The sequence below is a fragment of the Macrotis lagotis genome, chromosome X, assembly GCF_037893015.1.
Source record: "Macrotis lagotis isolate mMagLag1 chromosome X, bilby.v1.9.chrom.fasta, whole genome shotgun sequence".
Taxonomy (NCBI): domain Eukaryota; kingdom Metazoa; phylum Chordata; class Mammalia; order Peramelemorphia; family Peramelidae; genus Macrotis; species Macrotis lagotis.
In genome coordinates this window covers 424,695,044-424,713,963 of record NC_133666.1, presented here as the reverse complement: position 1 = coordinate 424,713,963, position 18,920 = coordinate 424,695,044, and the positions used below count along the sequence as shown (strand labels likewise).

At 38.6% G+C, this 18,920-nt stretch overlaps 2 protein-coding genes across 4 annotated transcripts in view; one reads left to right on the top strand and one right to left on the bottom strand.

Moving 5' to 3' along the window:
- The window catches only part of TMEM68 (transmembrane protein 68), a 37,442-nt gene extending 19,594 nt beyond the window's left edge, over positions 1–17,848 (bottom strand). For 2 of the 3 annotated variants that reach the window (XR_012471754.1, XM_074202430.1), the window contains exons 1-2: positions 17,655–17,835; positions 11,000–11,393 (exon numbers count right to left, since the gene is read on the bottom strand). Coding sequence is in view for 2 of the 3 variants with exons in the window: in XM_074202430.1 (XP_074058531.1) it covers positions 11,000–11,324 (325 nt within the window). In the remaining variant the exon portion in view is untranslated. Of the gene's footprint in view, positions 1–10,999; positions 11,394–17,654 lie in introns of all 3 variants that reach the window. The other variant, XM_074202431.1, reaches the window with a different exon arrangement.
- Positions 17,849–17,973: 125 nt separating this feature from the next.
- Positions 17,974–18,920, top strand: part of TGS1 (trimethylguanosine synthase 1) — a 54,030-nt gene continuing 53,083 nt past the window's right edge. Inside the window, exon 1 of the mRNA XM_074202429.1 lies at positions 17,974–18,150. Within this exon, the coding sequence (XP_074058530.1) occupies positions 18,047–18,150 (104 nt within the window). The 5' untranslated portion in view covers positions 17,974–18,046. The remainder of the gene's footprint in view (positions 18,151–18,920) is intronic.

The window sequence follows — 18,920 nt, the reverse complement described above, 5'->3', positions numbered from 1 at the left end:
ATGTAGAATAACAATAAAACAAAAGAACCCTGAATTAAACAAGTAATATTTTTAAAAAGGGAAATGGATAAGAGAAATGACATTAAAACTGACCTACAGATTATTCAATGTAGGGGCAGCTAGGTGGCACAGTGGATAGAGCACTGGTCCTTTAGTCAGGAGGACCTGTGTTCAAATTCAGCCTCAGCCATTTAAAAATTACCTAGCTGTGTGACCGTGGACAAGTCACTTAACCCCACTGCCTTGCAAAAACAAACAAAAAAAAGATTATTCAATGTAAATTGTCAAATTAAAACAGCTCAGAAAGGACTTCAGTCAGAAAATATCTGACTTATTTGCCAAGTCACTGCTAAAGGTAGAAAAAGATCTATCTTTTATGAGTCTCAGGAATACAAAGTTAAAATATTTTAAGTAGTTTTATCAGATGGACATGAAAATGATTGTTTTATGGGCTTAAAACATGGTGTTATTATATTTAAAGGTATTCTTCAGAAATAAGCAAATTTTATTCATTCAAGCAATGTGTCAAAAATTAAGTATGGCTATATAGGAAAATATTTATTTCATTATTATTACAATACATAATAAAGTTAGTTTTCAAGGATCTCTAATAGATTCAAAATACTGACTAGCCAACACAAGGAAAAAAAGAAAGAAGAAAAATGTTCTTTACTCCTGAATGATTTTGTTTGCTGGAATCTCAATGACATCACTTAAAGATATTAGAAAGCTGATAAGTTACAAATCCTTATCATTTTGGATTCCTGCCTAAGATAGTATAGGTTTCTTATACATTCAGAGACAGAAAAAATAAGATGTGATAGAGAAAAATTATATCTAAACTATATTTTCACTCCATCATTCCAACTAATCTCTCTATCCTGGCAAGAGGCTATGCCCACTCTCAAGTCCTCGAATTTTTTCCCTTGTTAGAGGGGAAACTATGAGAGTCAGATCATTGCTATTTGAGAATTTCTTCCATCACCAGACATAAACTTGGTCACTAAATTTCTTTTTCAATTTCCTAGGAAAATTTAAGGAAGAAAGGGGGAAAAAAAGAACAGGTAAGATAGATCATTGTTTTCCCTAGCAATGTACTTTTCAGACCTAAAATGTTTGAAATTTAGAGCAGGAGTCCTTGTATATGTGCCATTACAAACTAAAAAATATGAAAAGAAAAATGCAAAAGCATTCAAAGTATCTACTGTGTGCTAAACACTGTACCAGGTATTAGGAATAAAAGACAAGAATGGTCTCTGTCTTCAAGAAATTTACATTCTATAGGGACAAGCATGTCCTCAGATAAGTACATACAAAATATATGAAAAGTGAATACAATTAACTATGAGTGGAGTTAACAGTTAAAAGATCAAGAAAAATCTGTTAAGAGGTGGCAAGCTTGAAGGAAACTAGGAACTGTGTTGCAAGGTAGGAAGGAAGATGCACATTCGAGGCCCTGGAGAAAATCAATACAAAGGTACATGGGCCAAAATTGCAGAGGCAAATTCATGTTTGATAAAAGGAAAATCCTCCTTACAATGAAGACTATTCAAGGGACTGCCTCAAAACATACAGGAGTTCCCACCTCACTGAAAGTTTTCTAACAAAAACTGCAATGATTACTTTTCAGGTAAACAACAACAACAATAATAGCTTGCACTTCTTTAGCATTTTAAAGTTTGCCAAATGTTTTAAATGCTGTCTCCTTTCATTCTTTTTTTTTTTAGGTTTTTTTTTGCAAGGCAAATGGGGTTAAGTGGCTTGCCCAAGGCCACACAGCTAGGTAATTATTAAGTGTCTGAGGCCGGATTTGAACCCAGGTACTCCTGACTCCAAGGCCGGTGCTTTATCCACTACGCCACCTAGCCACCCCTGTCTCCTTTCATTCTTACAACACTTATCCCCATCTTACAGATGAGGAAATTGAATGATAAGGTATAATATGGTAAGGAGTCCTTTCCTGATTTAGGTTAGACTAATGGGTGCTTAAGTATCCACCGACCCATATCACTCTGATTCTGTGAATGATGTATATAATGCAAATCAAGGACTTTGACTTTGCTCCAGTTTGGCTGAAACTCAAGAATATATAAAAAGGTTTTTAATTCTCTAAGCGTGGAAAGGTAGGCTAGAACTACTTAAAAGAAACTTAGATGTCAAACAGGAGAATTTGAATTTTATACTATTGTAAAGAGGGAGTCACTGAAGCTATTTGAATAGGGAATTAATAGTCAGATTTGTGCTTTAGGAGAACAAGAATGGTAGAACAGATTCAAGAAGACTTGTTAATAAGAGATCATTGCAACAGTAGAGATAAAAAGTAGCAAGATTCTAAGATAGGAAAAATGTCTGTTAATGGTGAGAATGGGACAGAACCGAGAGATGTTGTAGATTTATTTGATTCAAGAAGACTTGATAAGTGATTGGAAAAAGAGGAATATACTATGGGGGAAAAGATAATGAGTTGTTTTGGATTCCACAAGCATAAATTGTGGAGTATGTCAGACAATTTAGGTGTTAAGCAAGGATACAAAGAACCAAAGAAAAAAGGATGTAATAGGAAACCTCTGACATTTCTATATATTAAATTCTCTTCTCTATCATAACAAAATATTTTTATAAATTCCTAAACCACATGTGTAAAAGATTAAAAGAAAGAAGAGCCAGGTTCTAATTTTTGCTCCTCCCTTAACTGTATGACTTTGAACAATTCATTTAACCCTTTTGTTCTTCTATTTTTTTTTATATTTGAAATAGGGGACACTATATCCTTCAGCAAAGTAATGGAATGGTGTTGTCTTCAAAAGAGGGAAATCCATATTCATAAACATCAACCTTGCTCTCGAATGACCTTATCATCAAGCAGAGAGATCTAAGAAATAATCGTTAAAAAAAGTAATGCTGGGGCAGCTAGGTGGCGTAGTGGATAAAGCACCGGCCTTGGAGTCAGGAGTACCTGGGTTCAAATCCGGCCTCAGACACTTAATAATTACCTAGCTGTGTGGCCTTGGGCAAGCCACTTAACCCCATTTGCCTTGCAAAAAAAAAAAACCCTAAAAGTAATGCAATCTAAAGTCATCATATTGAAAAGAAATGTATTAACCAATGCTGATTGTTTTACAATGCCTAGTTCTGTTGTTATTGCCCAATGTTTTCCCTTTCTTCATCCATAGATATCTGTAGTACATTTTTATTTCTTCCATTACAGTCAATCTAGAGATTTAATTAATGATCATAAACTACATAAAGCTCTTTTAGTTCCCAAAAAAGGGAAAAAAAAGGTCTTACTTATAGAGACATAGTCTTCAACCTATAAGAAAAAACAGAGCAAAATAAATATTAAAGTCAATGTACCTTATGCCCCAGTACCTACAGTGGAGTAATTACTCTGGATAGCAGAGTAGGGTGGATAGAGAATAAACAATAAAAAGATTGGAAAAGCAGGAAAGGTACAGTTTATAAAGGATTTCAAAAGTCAAATCCTCTGATTTAAATACTTGATTTAGAAAGCAATAGGGAGCCCTAAAGTTGACTGAATGGGGAGATGACATGGTAAAAATGCCCCATTTCCCAAGAATATAAAATATAATCAAAATATTACTATGTGATACCAATTGATCGACAAATATTTATTGTATATATTATATTAAATAGGTTTTCTTTTAATAATAGCCATACATTCATCTTCCTCATTTTATTATTATTTTGTTCACAAATTAACAGAAAAATAACTCTAAAAAGTAAACTATTTCAGAAAAAGAAATTAGTTTTAATATTCTTTTCAAAAACAATGTTTCAAGATTATGTTGAAGTACAGATTAACAAAGAACTATGCTAATTATGATTCTAGTCTTTTAAGGCGTCTCAAACTGTAATTTGAAAATAGTCTAGATTTATTAATCCAAACAGATAAACAATAATAACTATAATAAATTTAATTTTAAGATTTAATCTATCTATTCAATAGCACATTGTTTCTTCTGTGATCCTATTACAATTTATGGAATCAGTTTTTTTCTTGACTGTTCAGGATCATTTTGAGTATAGGTCAATAGAAGTTACATGAATTGCAAATTTCTCTATATATTTCTGAGAAAAAAAGGATATATTCTAGGAGAGATATCTAGGACATTATTCAAAATTTCTTTGCTTTTTTCCAATAATAAAGAAAACCTAAGAAAAATTAAGTTTTATCCAAATGACTCAAAAGAGAACAATTAAAAAAAAATCTACATCCTATTGTCTAAGAAGTCCCAAACTACAGCACACCTTGGGGTGACAGAATCTCTGATTTTGAAGTGACCTCAGAGGCTGTCTAGTCCAACATATCCTTTCAAACCATTTGAAAACATTCATCACAAGTGGAGTTTTGTCTGAAGATCTTTAATGAGGAAGAACTATTTCCCTTCAAATCTCAATCTGTCAACATCTAACAGGTTTTTCCTCTGTGACCAAAATGAACAAGTCTAAATATCCCTCCAACTGATGAATGACCATCACCTATGTGATACCACTATGTCTTCTCTATTAAGGGCTCAAACATCCCCAGTTGATTTTCATATTGGGATGAATGAGGTCCTTCACCACTATTCTAAGTCCCTCCAGTTTCTTGAATGAATGAATGAAAAAGAAATTATTAAGTGCTTACTATGTGCCAAGCACTGCGTTTCCTATATAAAGAAAAACAAGAAGTTTACATTCAAATGGAAGAAAACATAATAGAAATAGAAAAGTAGGTGGGGCAGAGAAGATAACCCATGGCAAAGGCAGGGGCAGAGGCAGAGAGGGACACAGTAGCCAAATCATATAACAAGAAGGTGGCTGGTCTAGGTTTTTCTTCAGAATGAAGATTTCAGGAAGAATTCTCAGATGGGAAAAGGGTGTGGAAACTGAGTCAGGAGGCAGCTGAGGTAAGATGATTAAGTTCTGAGAAACAAGAATGGTCTGGGACCCTTCCACAAAATGGGGGCTGCAAAAAAAATTCACTAATGGGAGAAGGAAAACACTGGGCCAGAGCATACAGGCATCTGAGGAATGGAGGTTAAATCCAAAGAACAACAGATAGCTAGTCAAGAGTACCTCCTCAAAATAGAGATTCTGAGGGATCAGATTACTAGTGAAATTGTTAACTAATGAAGGGAGCTAGGCAGCAGAGTAGAATAATTGTTAGTCTTTAAATTAGGAAGACCTGAATTCAAATACTGCTTCAGACACTTATTTAGTTGTGTATCCCTAGCAAGTCACTTAACCTCTCTCCATCTGCTTCCCTTTCCGCATACTGAGGATAATATTAGTACCTCTAAGGTTTACTATAAGAACAAAATGAGATGATTTGCAAATCTTATGGCAAATCTTATTACAAATCTTATTAGCTACTAATGAAACCACGTTGATTAAAACTTGATTAATCATATAGGTTCCTAATGATTACTACTTCTCTTTGCAGATTCATACTTGCTATCCCTTCAATAATATATTGAAGAATTTTGCTAGAAATTGATATCAAGCTCACCACCCTACTCCCTAGACTTTACTTGCTTTCCATTTATGAAAAAAAATCAGAAAGACATTTGCTTCTTTCTCATCATATGCCTCTTCTCTCAGCTTTCAAAACTTTCAAAGACCATTGACAATGACTTGGCAATCATCCATCAATGGACATCTTGGTTTTGTGAATGTGAGCTTATATCTCATTAAACTATGAACATTAGAGTTGATACTCCTTGTTTCATTAACTTTTGAAACACTTAAGATCCTTCCAGGAAAATATGAGACTATTTTCCCCATATTTGGAAAGAACTCTGTTTTTATTCCAAGTTTGAACATTTTTAAGTAAAAGCTTATTGTCTAAGAAATTCTAAATAAAGTGTATATGTACAAAAGATCTTAGGATCAAAGATACAAAGTGAGAAAAGATCTTTGAGATCATCTGTCCAATACTTCAACATTTTGGATGGTGAAATTGAATCCTGGAGAAGGTAAATGACATGCTGAATCTCATAGGTGGTCAAGCAGAGACCCTGGATTCAAATCAAGATCTTCAAGCTGCAAATTCAATACGATTTCTACCACATCATACAACTTAGGTTTTAGAAATACGCTTTGGAGTCTTGCAAGTACTAATTTACCGGCTATGGCTGAAATATCCTGCAATATGTCAAGTTGCCTAATCAATATATTCTTATTCTTTGATATATTAGCCCTGACTAATATATCCTTACTCTTTGATACATTAGTGCTGTCTCATCCCAAAGTATTTGAAAGTTAAAATTGAAAACCTTGTTTGTTCTGGATCACTTTTAAAATTCCTTTCCTTCTCACTGCTCTCAGAAGCAGTATTTTGGTCTGGTTATATCAGAATGTGGAAAGAGAGAGTGGGAAGAAACAAACAAACTTAATGAAAACCCTTAAGAACTAAAGGAGTCTTCTTAAAGGAAAAAATTAACTATCATAATTAAATTCATGCCTGCATTTTTTAAATAGAAAGATTCTTAGAAATAGAATTTTTAATAGAAATAGAATTTAAATAGATTCCATTCTACATTTTCATGTACCCTTTCATATTAAAGAGGAAAAATGTTATCTGATTCAGTGAACTAGCATGCCCATCTCGACCATAAACCTTTTGAGAATAGAAATAAATTCTTTTTAATTTTGAAGAGGGGCGGAGCCAAGATGGCGACAAGAAGGGATCCAGTCTTAGGAGCTCTCTGATAAAATTCATCAGCTAAGGACTCTAACTAAACTTTCGAGAGACAGAACCCACAAAGGGACCCAGTGAGGCAGTTCTCCTACTCAAGGTAACCTGGAAAAGAGCAGAAAGGCTCTGCTCCCCAGGGTCGGAGAGGCGGCCCGCCAGAGGGGTGGCCCACCAGAGCCAAAGAACCTCAGCCTCCCGGAGGCAGCCCCAAGGCGCTGGGGGGTCTCAGCTCACAGCAGCGGGGGAGTCTCCTGAGCTGCACCCCGAGGAGCACCGGGCACAAAGTGGGGGAACAGTGGGGGACCTCTGCCAGAGCGAGCACATGGAGCCCAGCCCTCAGGGCACAGAGCAAGCAGCATCTTCTTTCCACAGCCCTGATCCAGGAAACAGAAGCAGGTGGAGCCAGTAAGCAGGAGCCCCCAGGGCATGAGCCCATTGAGCTAAGGGAGGGGAGTGAAGAGAGAGAGAGACTGCCCAGCTCTGTCCTCTGCCCCTGAAACAGGACTCTGGGGCTCTGACCACATTCAGATCCTGACCACAGTCTAGGCCCCCTCCCATAGAACAGCAGCCCCCGCCCCCACATCAGCCCCTTGGCAGAGGGGGGCGCTTATAGTCATTCACAGACCAGGAGGGAGGACAGAACCTCACACACTGAGACCCTTGTGGGAGTGTCCCAAAAGCTCAAGAAACACCCCAAACCAGGCCCAGGCTGGGAAAATGAGCAAGCAGAGAAACAAAAAGAAGACTATTGAGAAATATTTTGCAAATGAGCCCAAGAAGGACCAAAATACTCAGTCTGAAGATGAGGAAGCACAAGCTCCTGCATCTAAAGACTCCAAGAAAAACAGAAATTGGGCTCAGGCTCTGATAGAGCTCAAAAAAGACTTTGAAAATCAAATGAGGGAGTTGGAAGAAAATCTGGGAAAAGAAAGGAGAGAGATGCAGGAAAAACATGAAAATGAAGTCAGCAGCTTAGTCAAGGAAATCCAAAAAAATGCTGAAGAAAATAGCATGCTAAAAACTAGCTTAGGTCAAATGGATAGAACAGTTCAAAAAGTTATTGAGGAGAAGAATGCTTTAAAAAGCAAAATTGGCCAGCTGGAAAAAGAGATAAGAAAACTGTCTGAGGAGAACAAATCCTTCAGACAAAGAATAGAATTCAGGGAGATTGAATTTAACAGAAATCAGGAATCAATACTTCAAAACCAAAAAAATGAAAAATTAGAAGAAAATGTGAAATATCTCATTGAAAAAACAACTGATATGGAAAACAGATTTAGGAAAGATAATTTAAAAATTATTGGAATACCTGAAAGTCAAGATCAGGAAAAGAGCCTTGACATCATTTTCAAAGAATTACTACAGGAAAATTGCCCTGATATTCTAGAAGCAGAGGGCAAAATAGAAATGGAGAGAATCCACCGATCCCCCAGAGAAAGAGATCCCAAAAATCCAAACCCTAGGAATATTATAGCCAAGTTCCAGAACTCCCAAGTCAAAGAGAAAATATTACAAGCAGCCAGAAGGACACAATTCAAATATCGTGTAGCTGCAGTCAGGATCACACAGGACTTAGCAGCAACTACACTGGAAGCTCGTAGGGCTTGGAATACAATATACCAGAAGGCAAGAGAGCTTAGAATGCAGCCAAGAATGAACTACCCAGCAAGGCTGAATGTCCTCTTCCAGGGGAAAAAGATGGACTTTCAATGAACCAGGGGAATTTCAAATGTTCCTTTTGGAATGGCCATAGCTGAACAGAAGGTTTGATCTTCAGATACAGGACTCAGGTGAAGCATGGAGATTGGAGGAGAGGGGGAAAATATGAGGGACTTAATGATGATGAACTGCATGTATTCCTGCATATAAAAATGACACTGATAATACTCATACGAACCTTCTCAGTTAATAGAGCAGGTAGAGAGAGCTTTTATAGTTGAAGCACAGGAGAAAGCTGAATTCAAAGATAAAATATGGTGTAAAAATGGAGTCAATAGGAAAAAAAAGGAAATGGAATGGGAGAAAGAAAAAGGAGAGGGGGAATAGTCCAAGATATTTCACATAAGATTTTTTTTTTATTACAATGAGCTATTGCAATGATATGGAAGGGGGGAGGCAAGGGGGATGAGGGAACCTTTGTTCACATCAGAGATGGCTAGGAGAGGAAACAGCAAATATATTCAATGGGGTATAGACATCTGGAGTAAGAAGGAGGGGGGAGCAGGGGGAAAGGGTGGAGACATGAATAAAGGAGGAGAGGATGGACCATGGGGGGGAGAGTGGCCAGATATAACACATTTTCTTTCTTACTTCTTGCAAGGGGCTGGGAATGGAAGGCCTGCCCAGGACCACAGGGCCAGGTGGATTCTGGGCCTAAGGGGTGGTATGGGGGCTCAGGGTTTCTTGGCCCCAGGACCAGGGATCTGTCTGCTGTGCCACTCAGCGACCCTACAGCAGAGTCATAGTGAAAGGAGAGAGAAAATATAGTACATGGTAGTGGAGAAATAAGAAAGGAGGGAGTTGCGATCAGCAATGGCAATGGTGGGAAAATATGGAAATAACTTTTGTGGTGGACTTATCATAAAGAATGAGATCCACCCATGACAGAGTTGTTGGTGTTGGAACAAAGACTGAAGCACATTTTTTGTTATGATTATTTGGGGAAGGGTGCAGGGCAAGTGGGGCTGGATGGCCTGCCTGGGGCCACATAGCAGGGTGATCTTTGGGTGTCTGGGGCCAGATTTGGACCCAGGTACTCCTGGCTTATGGGCCAATGCTCTATCTGCCACCCAGCCACCCCTACTATTATTACTATTTTATTTTATTTTGGGTCTTTTTTTCCTTTCTTTTTTTTTGGTTTTTGCAGGGCAGTGGGGATCGGGTGGCTTGCATGTCACACGGCTGGGTGATTGTTGGGTTTAGGAGGCTGGATGTGGACTTGGGTGCTCGTGGCTCCAGGGCTGTTGCTTCGTCCATTGCGCCACCTGGCCATACCTACAATTATTACTATTATTATTTTTTTATTTTAATTTTTTTCCTCTCCCCTTTACTTTTTTTGCCCAAACAAGTCTATCTATGTTCATGGGGGAGGAGGAGGGGTATTTTGTTTACTTGTAAACAAGAATATTTTATTAATGTAAAAAAAACATTCGTACAAAATGAGAATAAAAAAAATAAATTTAAAAGAAAAAAAATTTTGAATCAGTGTCTTATGCAGTGTAGATGAACATTAAATAATCTGATGAAAGAATGCACTTTAGAAGAAATGCTGCTTAAAACTTTTAAAATCATGTTTTGTTTTCTTAACTACAGGCATAAATAATATCCTCTCTTGGCATTTATCATACAAAATGCATAAAATATTTTCTCTATAACTATATAAAATGATAACTAATTCTCATAATGATGGTCACGAGGCACAAGATCTAAAGTGTTATACATATTTTCAATGAAAAACAAAATGGTTAGCATGGTTTTAAGTATTGTATTGAAAGAACTAACAATTAGTAATCTATGAATGGCATAAATGAACTCTTAACTGTGCTCCATAATTCAATTAATAAGAATATCCAATTTCTTCAACACTGAACTTCTCCTCCACTAAAGCGATCCAGTTTCTTTATTATTGTGAAAACAGAGGCTGAAAGTTTAGATATTTATTTATTACCATGACACTAAATTCCTGTATGGCCAAAAAAAATACAAATGGTATAACTCATCAAAGGGTACTAAGTTACCCAAAATGAGAAGTTTAACTCACATAGAATCTAACTAAGATCAACATTATTCAATATAATAAATATTATGCCTTTAAAAAAAGAGTAATAATTTTAACTATTCACAGATATCTTGAAATAGAGGAGTAATTTTTTTCTAATTTTCATATGTATAATAAATATATAAACGTGTGTACATCTATATGCATACATACATATGAATGAAAGTTTGATCAAAACCTTCTCAGATATTAACTACCTATTGTTGATAACTTTCAAATTAAACATATAACTGTACTAACAAATTAAATAGCAGCTAGGTGGAGTAGTGGATAAAATGCTGGATTTGGGCATCAGGAAGACATGAGTTTGAGTCTTGTCTCGGGAACTAATAGTTATATGACAGTGGCCAAACGTAACTGATCAAAATTTGCAAAGTTCGTACAAATAAATGAAAAAAGTTAAATATCTCATACCTCAGATTTATAAGCATTCTCCTAAATCAATGAAATTCAATAATAATATAGTTTCAATCCAACACAAATTTACAAAAATGCACAAAAACAGAAGTAATGCTACTTACCATGCCATACTGCTGCATGTCCATCCCATACTGTTGCTACAGTTTTCCTTGCACCATCCCATAAATTATGGGAATATGCTTCTTTCAATACATTCTTTCTCTTGTAAATATGTAAGAAAATAATAGTAAGGTAGAGAAGAAAAATGGTAAAATAGGGAAGTATCAAGACTATGAGTGGAGTAAATACCCACAGAAGATAGTTAATAAAGTTCAAATAATCCTCTAATTGTTGTACATCAATCCATCCTTCCAATAAGTGAACCAGACAAATCATATACGGCATAGAATCCTGCCCTTCAGAACAAGTTTGGTTTTTCTCTATCATTTTTCTCTAAGTAAAAATGATAAAATGAGTCACTCTCTTCATAATCATAGCAGTTTATGGTTCTTGCACCTAAAAAAGAAAAGAGAGGAAAAGTTTTATTTTTTTTACAATTGAAAGACTCAATGATTTAATCTCCTTGGATATTAACTAAATAATTTTGGGAACTAATGATAGTAGAACTGTGGTAGATCATGTTAAAGACTTGGCAAATGCCACTCTTCTAAGCAAGAAGTTCTAGTGGCTCTAGTGGCTCCCTATTATGATAAAATACAAACTCAAATTCTATTGTTTGATTTTTAAATCTTTTTATAGTTTGCCTATAAGTCAACCTTTCAAGGCCTTTTGAACTTTATTCACTTTCACACAATCAAACAATAGATAAACAAGCACTTATGAAGTGCCTACTCTGTCCCAGACACTGTGCTAATAAAGTTTATTGACTCAATTCTAAATGCTTCAGCTAAAAAAGACAAAAGAAAAATAGGGCCTGCCCACATGGAACTTAGAAGGAAGCTAATGTGAACATAAAGTATATACAGATTATATAAAAAACAAACATAAAGTGTTTTTGGAGGGAAGGCATTAGTACTTGGAGAAATCATAAAAGGCTTTTGAAAGGTAATATTTTATCAGAGTTGAAGGAAATACTGGCCTCTGAGACTGGAAAAGAGGAAGAAATTCATTCCAGACATGGGGACAGACACTGAAAAGTCACAGAAATGAATGATGGACCTTTGAGTCTGCAGAACAGAAAATAGACCTGTAAGGCTGAATGGAGACATGGGGAGGGATAGTAATCTGTTAGAAAACTGAAAAGACTGGGATGGGCTCTGCTATAAAGGGATTTAAATTACAAAAAGAATGAGTTTATATATTTGATTACAGAGATGATAGGGAGTCACTGGAGTTTATTGAGTAGGGGGGCAGTGACTTAGACCAGTACTTTAAGAAAATGCTTTTTTGATTACAGAAAGAATGGAATGAAACAATGGAAGACCATGACAAGAAGTTCAATTAAGAGATTTTGCAATAAGCTAGTAAAGAAGCAATGGAAGTCTAAACTAAGAGAGTAGCTATATATGGCTAAGATATTGTGGAAATAGAAATGACAGGACATAGCAACTGAAAGAATGTATGGGATGAATAAGATTGAAGATTCACGGATATAACACCAAAGGTTATAAACCTAGGTAATAGAAAGAATGGTAGTATCCTTGGCAGAAATAGGGAAGTTTCAGAGAGGTGTTTGTGGGACAAAGATGAGTTCTGCTTAGGCTGTATTGAGTTTGAGGATATTCAGTTCAAAATGATCCCTATACAGCTAGGGATAGGTATGGGTATCACCTGCATAAAGATGATTGCTAAACCAAATGAAAGAGTGTAAAGAAACAATAGGACAAGACCAACACAGAAACAACAGGGTACACCAGAGGCAGGAAAACTCCAGCCTATATAGGCCATATTGGTCTGGCATTGCCAAGGGATGGGACTTGACATTTGATAAATCTAGGAGGGTTGTTAGGGGAAAATTAATTAAATGTTTGAACAAATATAGTCTGTGAATGGTGTTATATTAAAAGGATCCTTTACAGGAAAGGTTCCCCAACCCTGGGGTAAACTCACAATATGATATAGATGCTGGTCCAACAAAGGAACCTGAGAAGAAGTCATTAGACAGAAGAATCAGGAGAGATTAGTGTGATGAAACCCCAAAGAGAGATTAGGCAGGAAGAGATGGATGACATAGTCAAATGCAGTAGAGATCAAAAAGGATGAGATTGAATACTTAACAAGAAAGCAGTGGAAACTTTAGAAAGATCAGTTTCAGGTGGGTGATGAAACCAGAAGCTAGACTGCATGAGATTTAGAAGAGGGCATTGGGGAGGAAGGGAGGGAGAGAGAGAGGGAGAGGGGGGAGAGAGAGAGAGAGAGACAGAGAGACAGAGAGACAGAGAGACAGAGAGAGACAGAGTGTCAGAGAAACAGAGACAGAGAAAGGTGTTTGTGTGTATGGGGGGGGCAATTTGCTGGAGAAGACACATGCTTTACATTCCAATTAAACTGGCCTTCTTACTATTCATCATACATCTCCCTAAGACTGCCTTTGCATGGGCTGTTCTCATGCTAGAAGTAAATTCCTTCTCACTTTCTTTTATTTTTATCATTTTTTTTAGGTTTTTGCAAGGCAAATGGGGTTAAGTGGCTTGCCCAAGGCCACACAGCTAGGTAATTATTTAGTGTCTGAGACCTGATTTGAACCCAGGTACTCCTGACTCCAGGGCCGGTGCTCTATCCACTGTGCCACCTAGCCGCCCCTGATTGAGCTTTGAAGAAAGCTTCTTTAAAAGAAAGAAGTGAGGGGGCGGCTAGGTGGCACAGTGGATAGAGCACCGGCCCTGGAGTCAGGAGTACCTGGGTTCAAATCAGGTCTCAGACACTAAATAATTACCTAGCTGTGTGGCCTTGGGCAAGCCACTTAACCCCATTTGCCTTGCAAAAACCTAAAAAAAAAAAGCTCAATCAGGTGCAAGATATGTAACCAAGGCCTTCCATGTTTCTCCATTATATTAAGAAAATCAATTTAAAAACATAAAAACTGAGAAGTTAGAAAGATAAATGACATAATGACATATTATCTCATCCTACTAAACTGATTTTATAATCTTAAATAGAATCATGTTGATCTGGTCCTCTTCATCAATGAAAAGTGTCACATGAGGATTTAATACACAGAGGTTGTTAGGTGACCCAGTTGATGAAGCGCAAGAGTCAGGAAGACAAGTGTTTAAATACTGCCTCACACCCTTAGTTTTGTGACCCTGTCACTTAACCACTCTGCCTCAATTTTTTCAACTATAAAATGGGGCTAATAAAAGTACAAGAATGTTACAAGGATCAAATTGGATTATACATGTAAAAATGATTTGTGAATCTTAAAGCACCAAATAAATGCTAGTTATTATTAATTCTATTTCTCAATGAGGCTACCACATTTCTGTACATTATCTTCTTACAATTATAAAAGACTTGGTTCTCTCTATCACTAATATGGAATTACAAATGTTAGTGATGTTACAAATATAAAGACTTTTAAGTATTAAGTTTGTAAGATTTTCTGAAATTTCCAATTTCCAATTTGGAGACATAAATTTACAAATTCTATAATCAAAGTTAGTTGACGTGCCAGAAATCAGTCAAAGAGTATCTTGATCCATCAAACTTCAGTTTCTTAGAAATGAATAATCTAGAAAAGATAATATGATAATGGAGGGAATATTATGGTATATAATTATTATTATTAAAATATTATATTACAAGTTTCTTATCTACTTGTTTTCTCCTGTAGTCGGGCCATTGCTTTGAATAATTAAGAATTTCAATTTCATTAAAGAATTTATATAATATTTCTTGCTTTAACTGAATTGTCAAAATAGTATCCTAGATATTCCAGAAAATGCTTTAAGAGTCCTTAATAAAACTCAAAAAAATCAATTCACTTCAGGGTACAAATTCCTTAATGTTGTACATACCTGAGGCAGAATGAAGTGTTGTGTATAAATAAATCCCATAAATGGAAAAGCACCAAATAAGATCCAGAATAGAAAGTGAATCAAAAGAAAATAAAATAAGAAAGTTATTGAATCAAGGGCAGTTTAGCTACTCCAATTAAAATTGTTCACAACATTCCACTGTCCATTGACAGAATGCTTATAAAAGAACAACAGGGAGAAGAAAAGTTTTTTAATTAGCAGGAAAAGGTGGACGGAAGAAGAGTTTGGGAACTGAGTGAAAAGAAATACTGAGTAGGAATTGAGTATCAAAGTTCAATTTTCAAGGGGAAAACATCATAAAATCTCAAACTTTTTTAAATACAAAAAGAGAGTAGAAACAAAAATCCTTGTGTATATGAAAATTGTTTTTCTAAAGTCAGAAATGTTAGAACTATTTTTCTCTTTAAAAATTAATACTTGTTACTCATTGGTAATGCCTTTCAAACTCCTGGTGGATAATCTGGATCATGCAGTTTCTCTATGATCAAGACATACCGAGTATTCAATTTTCAAGACAAAAACATCACAAATCTCAAATTCTTTTTTTAATTACAAAAAGTACTTGAACTTCAAAGAGTAGAAATAAAAATGTTCATATATATGTAAATGTTTTTCTAAGGTTAGAAATGTTAGAACTACTTTTCCCTTTAAAAATTAATACTCAAGGGCGGTTAGGTGGTGTAGTGGATAAAGCACCCCCCTTGGAGTCAGGAGTACCTGGGTTCAAATCCGGTCTCAGACACTTAACAATTACCTAGCTGTGTGGCCTTGGGCAAGCCATTTAACCCCATTGCCTTGCAAAAACCTAAAAAAAAAAAAATTAAAACTCAGGGGCAGCTAGGTAGCACAGTGGATAGAGTACTGGCCCTGGAATCAGGTGGACAAGGTTCAAGTTAGACCTCATATACTATTATTACCTAGTTGTATGACCTCCAGCAAGTAATTTAACCTCATTGCCTTACAAAAAAAAAACAAAATCAAAACCAAAAAACTTAATACTCTGCTTGCTACTCATTGGTAATGCCTTTCAAACTTTTGGTGCTTAACTTGGATCATGTAGTTTCTCTCTGACCAAATCATAACCAAGTTTTATAGCCTTAATATCCCAAGCTAAAAACAACTATAACTATATAACCCCAAAAGGCAGGAAACTCAAGTACTATCAAGTAAGCAATCCCATACAGGTGAAAGATTCAGCTTTCTTTAATATCTAAAATTGTCTTGCTCTACTTGTACAGACAAAAGTTTAGAATTAGTGACCTGCTACCTGTGATGGCACTCCATAATAGTTTGATGTCACAAACTGATATTTTACCTGTAGAACTAGCATTAAAGCACCACAAACATCAGCTCTGCTGCTACAACCTCTTCTAGCTCATAGCTTACCTAGTTGTTGTCTCTCCTTTTAGAATGTGAACTTTTTGAGAACAGGGACTGTCTTACTTTTTAATTTATATCTCAGTGTTATGTATGTTGTTTTTATTGTTCAGTCATTTCCAATTTCTTAACCTTCTTGGGATTTTCTTGGTATAGATGCTGGAATGGTTTGCCATTTTTTTCCCTCTGATTTTACAGATGAGGAAATTGAGACAAATACGAGTCTGATTAGGAACACGAGTGGCGTCTCCAGGCTGTGTGTGTGTGTGTGTGTGTGTGTGTGTGTGTGTGTGTGTGTGTGTGTGTGTGTGTGTGAAAGAGTGAGAGTGTGTATCTTCTATTGTTTTAGTTGTCTTTTAGACTGTCCAGTTTTTACATAGAACTCCACCAGAGTCACATGTCAATCTTAGGGATGTTGTGACATGGCTGCAAGTCAAGGAATACTGCATGCTTCTAAGATAGGATGATGAAAAGCATCACCAATAAGCTGGTGAGACTCCAGTAGAGGAAGGGAAATTCTCAGAATCAGATAAGAGGTCACTGAGGAACAAGACAAACCATCTCTCAGTTCAGGACCTCTCCAGCTGTCCTTCCTGCCTGGGCCTCCTCTGTTCTGCCTAATGACTGCCTGCTGATCTCCCTGGTTTCCTTTAAGTATCTACTAAAATCTCACCTACAAAATGCCTGCCTCAATGGCCCTCTTAATTTTAATTCATTCCTCTGTTAATTATCTCCTATTTTCCTTACAGATTGCTCCATATATTTTTAACTGCTCGACCCCATCCATACTGGGTAGATGTTCTATTTACCCTGGAGCACTCTATATACATATATGTATATATATATATATGTCTGGGGCTGTGTTTAGACTCTTGTGCATAGATAGCACAGTCTCGCACATAATAGGTGCTTACTATTTTTTAAAGTAATAATTTGGTTTCAGAGTTTAAACAAAAGACCAAGGTGAATTATGATGCTGCATCATACTGAAGACAAAAATGCTGTTTGATGAAGTGCAGCGAGGGCAGGATGCGCCCTGGCACTGTCTTTCCGGGCAGAGCCTGGCACGTGGCTGGCGCTTAATGTGATCGATTGACTGATTGATTGTAGCGAGGACAAGGAGAAGCAGCCAGGACCCGCAAGGAGAGGCCGCCTAACAGGGTGCCCACGGTCCAGGCCGGCGGCCCCGGACCCCGCGGGACAGGAAGCCGGCACCTGCAGCCCCGCCTCCACGGCCGCCGGACCGGAAGCGCCCCTCCCCCCGCCCGGATAAACAAGAAGGCCGAGGTGGAGGGGGAAGGGAGGCCGCCCACGCCCCTCCCCACGGCTCCCAGGTGGGCCAGGAAGAGATGGAGGGCGGCGCGGCTCGGCGCCCCTTGTCCCTCAGCCAGCCGGTACCCACCTCCGGCGGCCGGCTCGGGCCAGCCGCAGGGCCGAGCGCGCGGTCTCCTCCCGCCCGCTGATTAGGAACCCGAGCGGCGTCTCCAGGCTGGGCTGCGTTCGGTGGAACACCTTCCCCTCCTCTTCCCGCTCCCGCGCCCTCGGGCCCGAGAGCCACTTCCGGTCGGGGGGTGGGCGCGCGCGCGCCGCTCTGGGCCGCCGCGGCCTCCCGGGCTGCGGCCTCCCCTCGCCCGGCCGTGTGCGCCAGCCCCTGCCCGGCCCGGCCCGGCCCCGCGCTCCGCCTCTCGGCACGAGCCGCTAAGGAAGGCCCGGCCCCTCGCCGGCGCCTCCCTCCGCCCGGGGCCCCGGCCGGGACGGGCTCCCGGCACCGAGCGCCGCGGCCGCCGCGCCGAGATGCTGTGCGGGAAGTGGAGCCTCGTGGCGGAAATGGTGCTGTTCGTCGGGGACCTGCGGGAGGACGTGAGGATCCTCTGCCTCTGCTCCCGGGCCTTTGTGGAGTAAGTAGAAGCGGGGCCCGCCGCCGCCGCGCCGGCTCCTTGGGACGGCCCCATTCGGGGGGTTCTGGCAGGAAACGGAGGCAGACGGGGAGAGGCGACCGGCCCGGGCCCACCCTGCAAAGAAGCCCCAGACTGCTTGACTAAGGGTCTCATAATTCTGTTGCACCCCCCAGTCACCCCTAGCGTGATTGCGGGGGTCCTAAATTTGGAAAAGGGGAAGCAACGAGACACGGCCCCCGCGCTGGAGGCCGCATAAATAAACGTGGTCTAGCTTTAAGCAGTGAGGCGCAAGGAGGAAGTGATGTCATTCCTAAAAGGGAGAAAATGGACTGTTTTGAGCTTGAAGGTTTCAGAAATTGTCCGTGCTAGGCTTTAAATGGAGATATGTTAAGGCCCAAAGGATATCTAGTAATCAGTATATGATTGTGTCTGTTCTCTAGTGATTTTTATGGAGGAGAATATTTCCATTTCTTACCTTAACTGGGCCTTTGGATTGCAAGGTAATTCTTTTGTTCCTTTTTCCCCACAGACGTTGTTCCAAACTGTCCTTTCTCTCCTCTGCTTCCCAAACCTCCATTTTCCCTGTTCTCTCTCAACCTAGAGCTCTTTCCTGAGCTCCCCTTCGCCTTTATTACACTCTGACCTAGAGTCAGAAATTGCCTTCTTCCTGAACTTCAGAAACTCGTGTTCCTGAGTTTAAACTCTTACCAGTTGTGTGGCAAGTCATTTCACCCTGTTTGACTCATTTTCTTCATCTGTAAAATGAATTG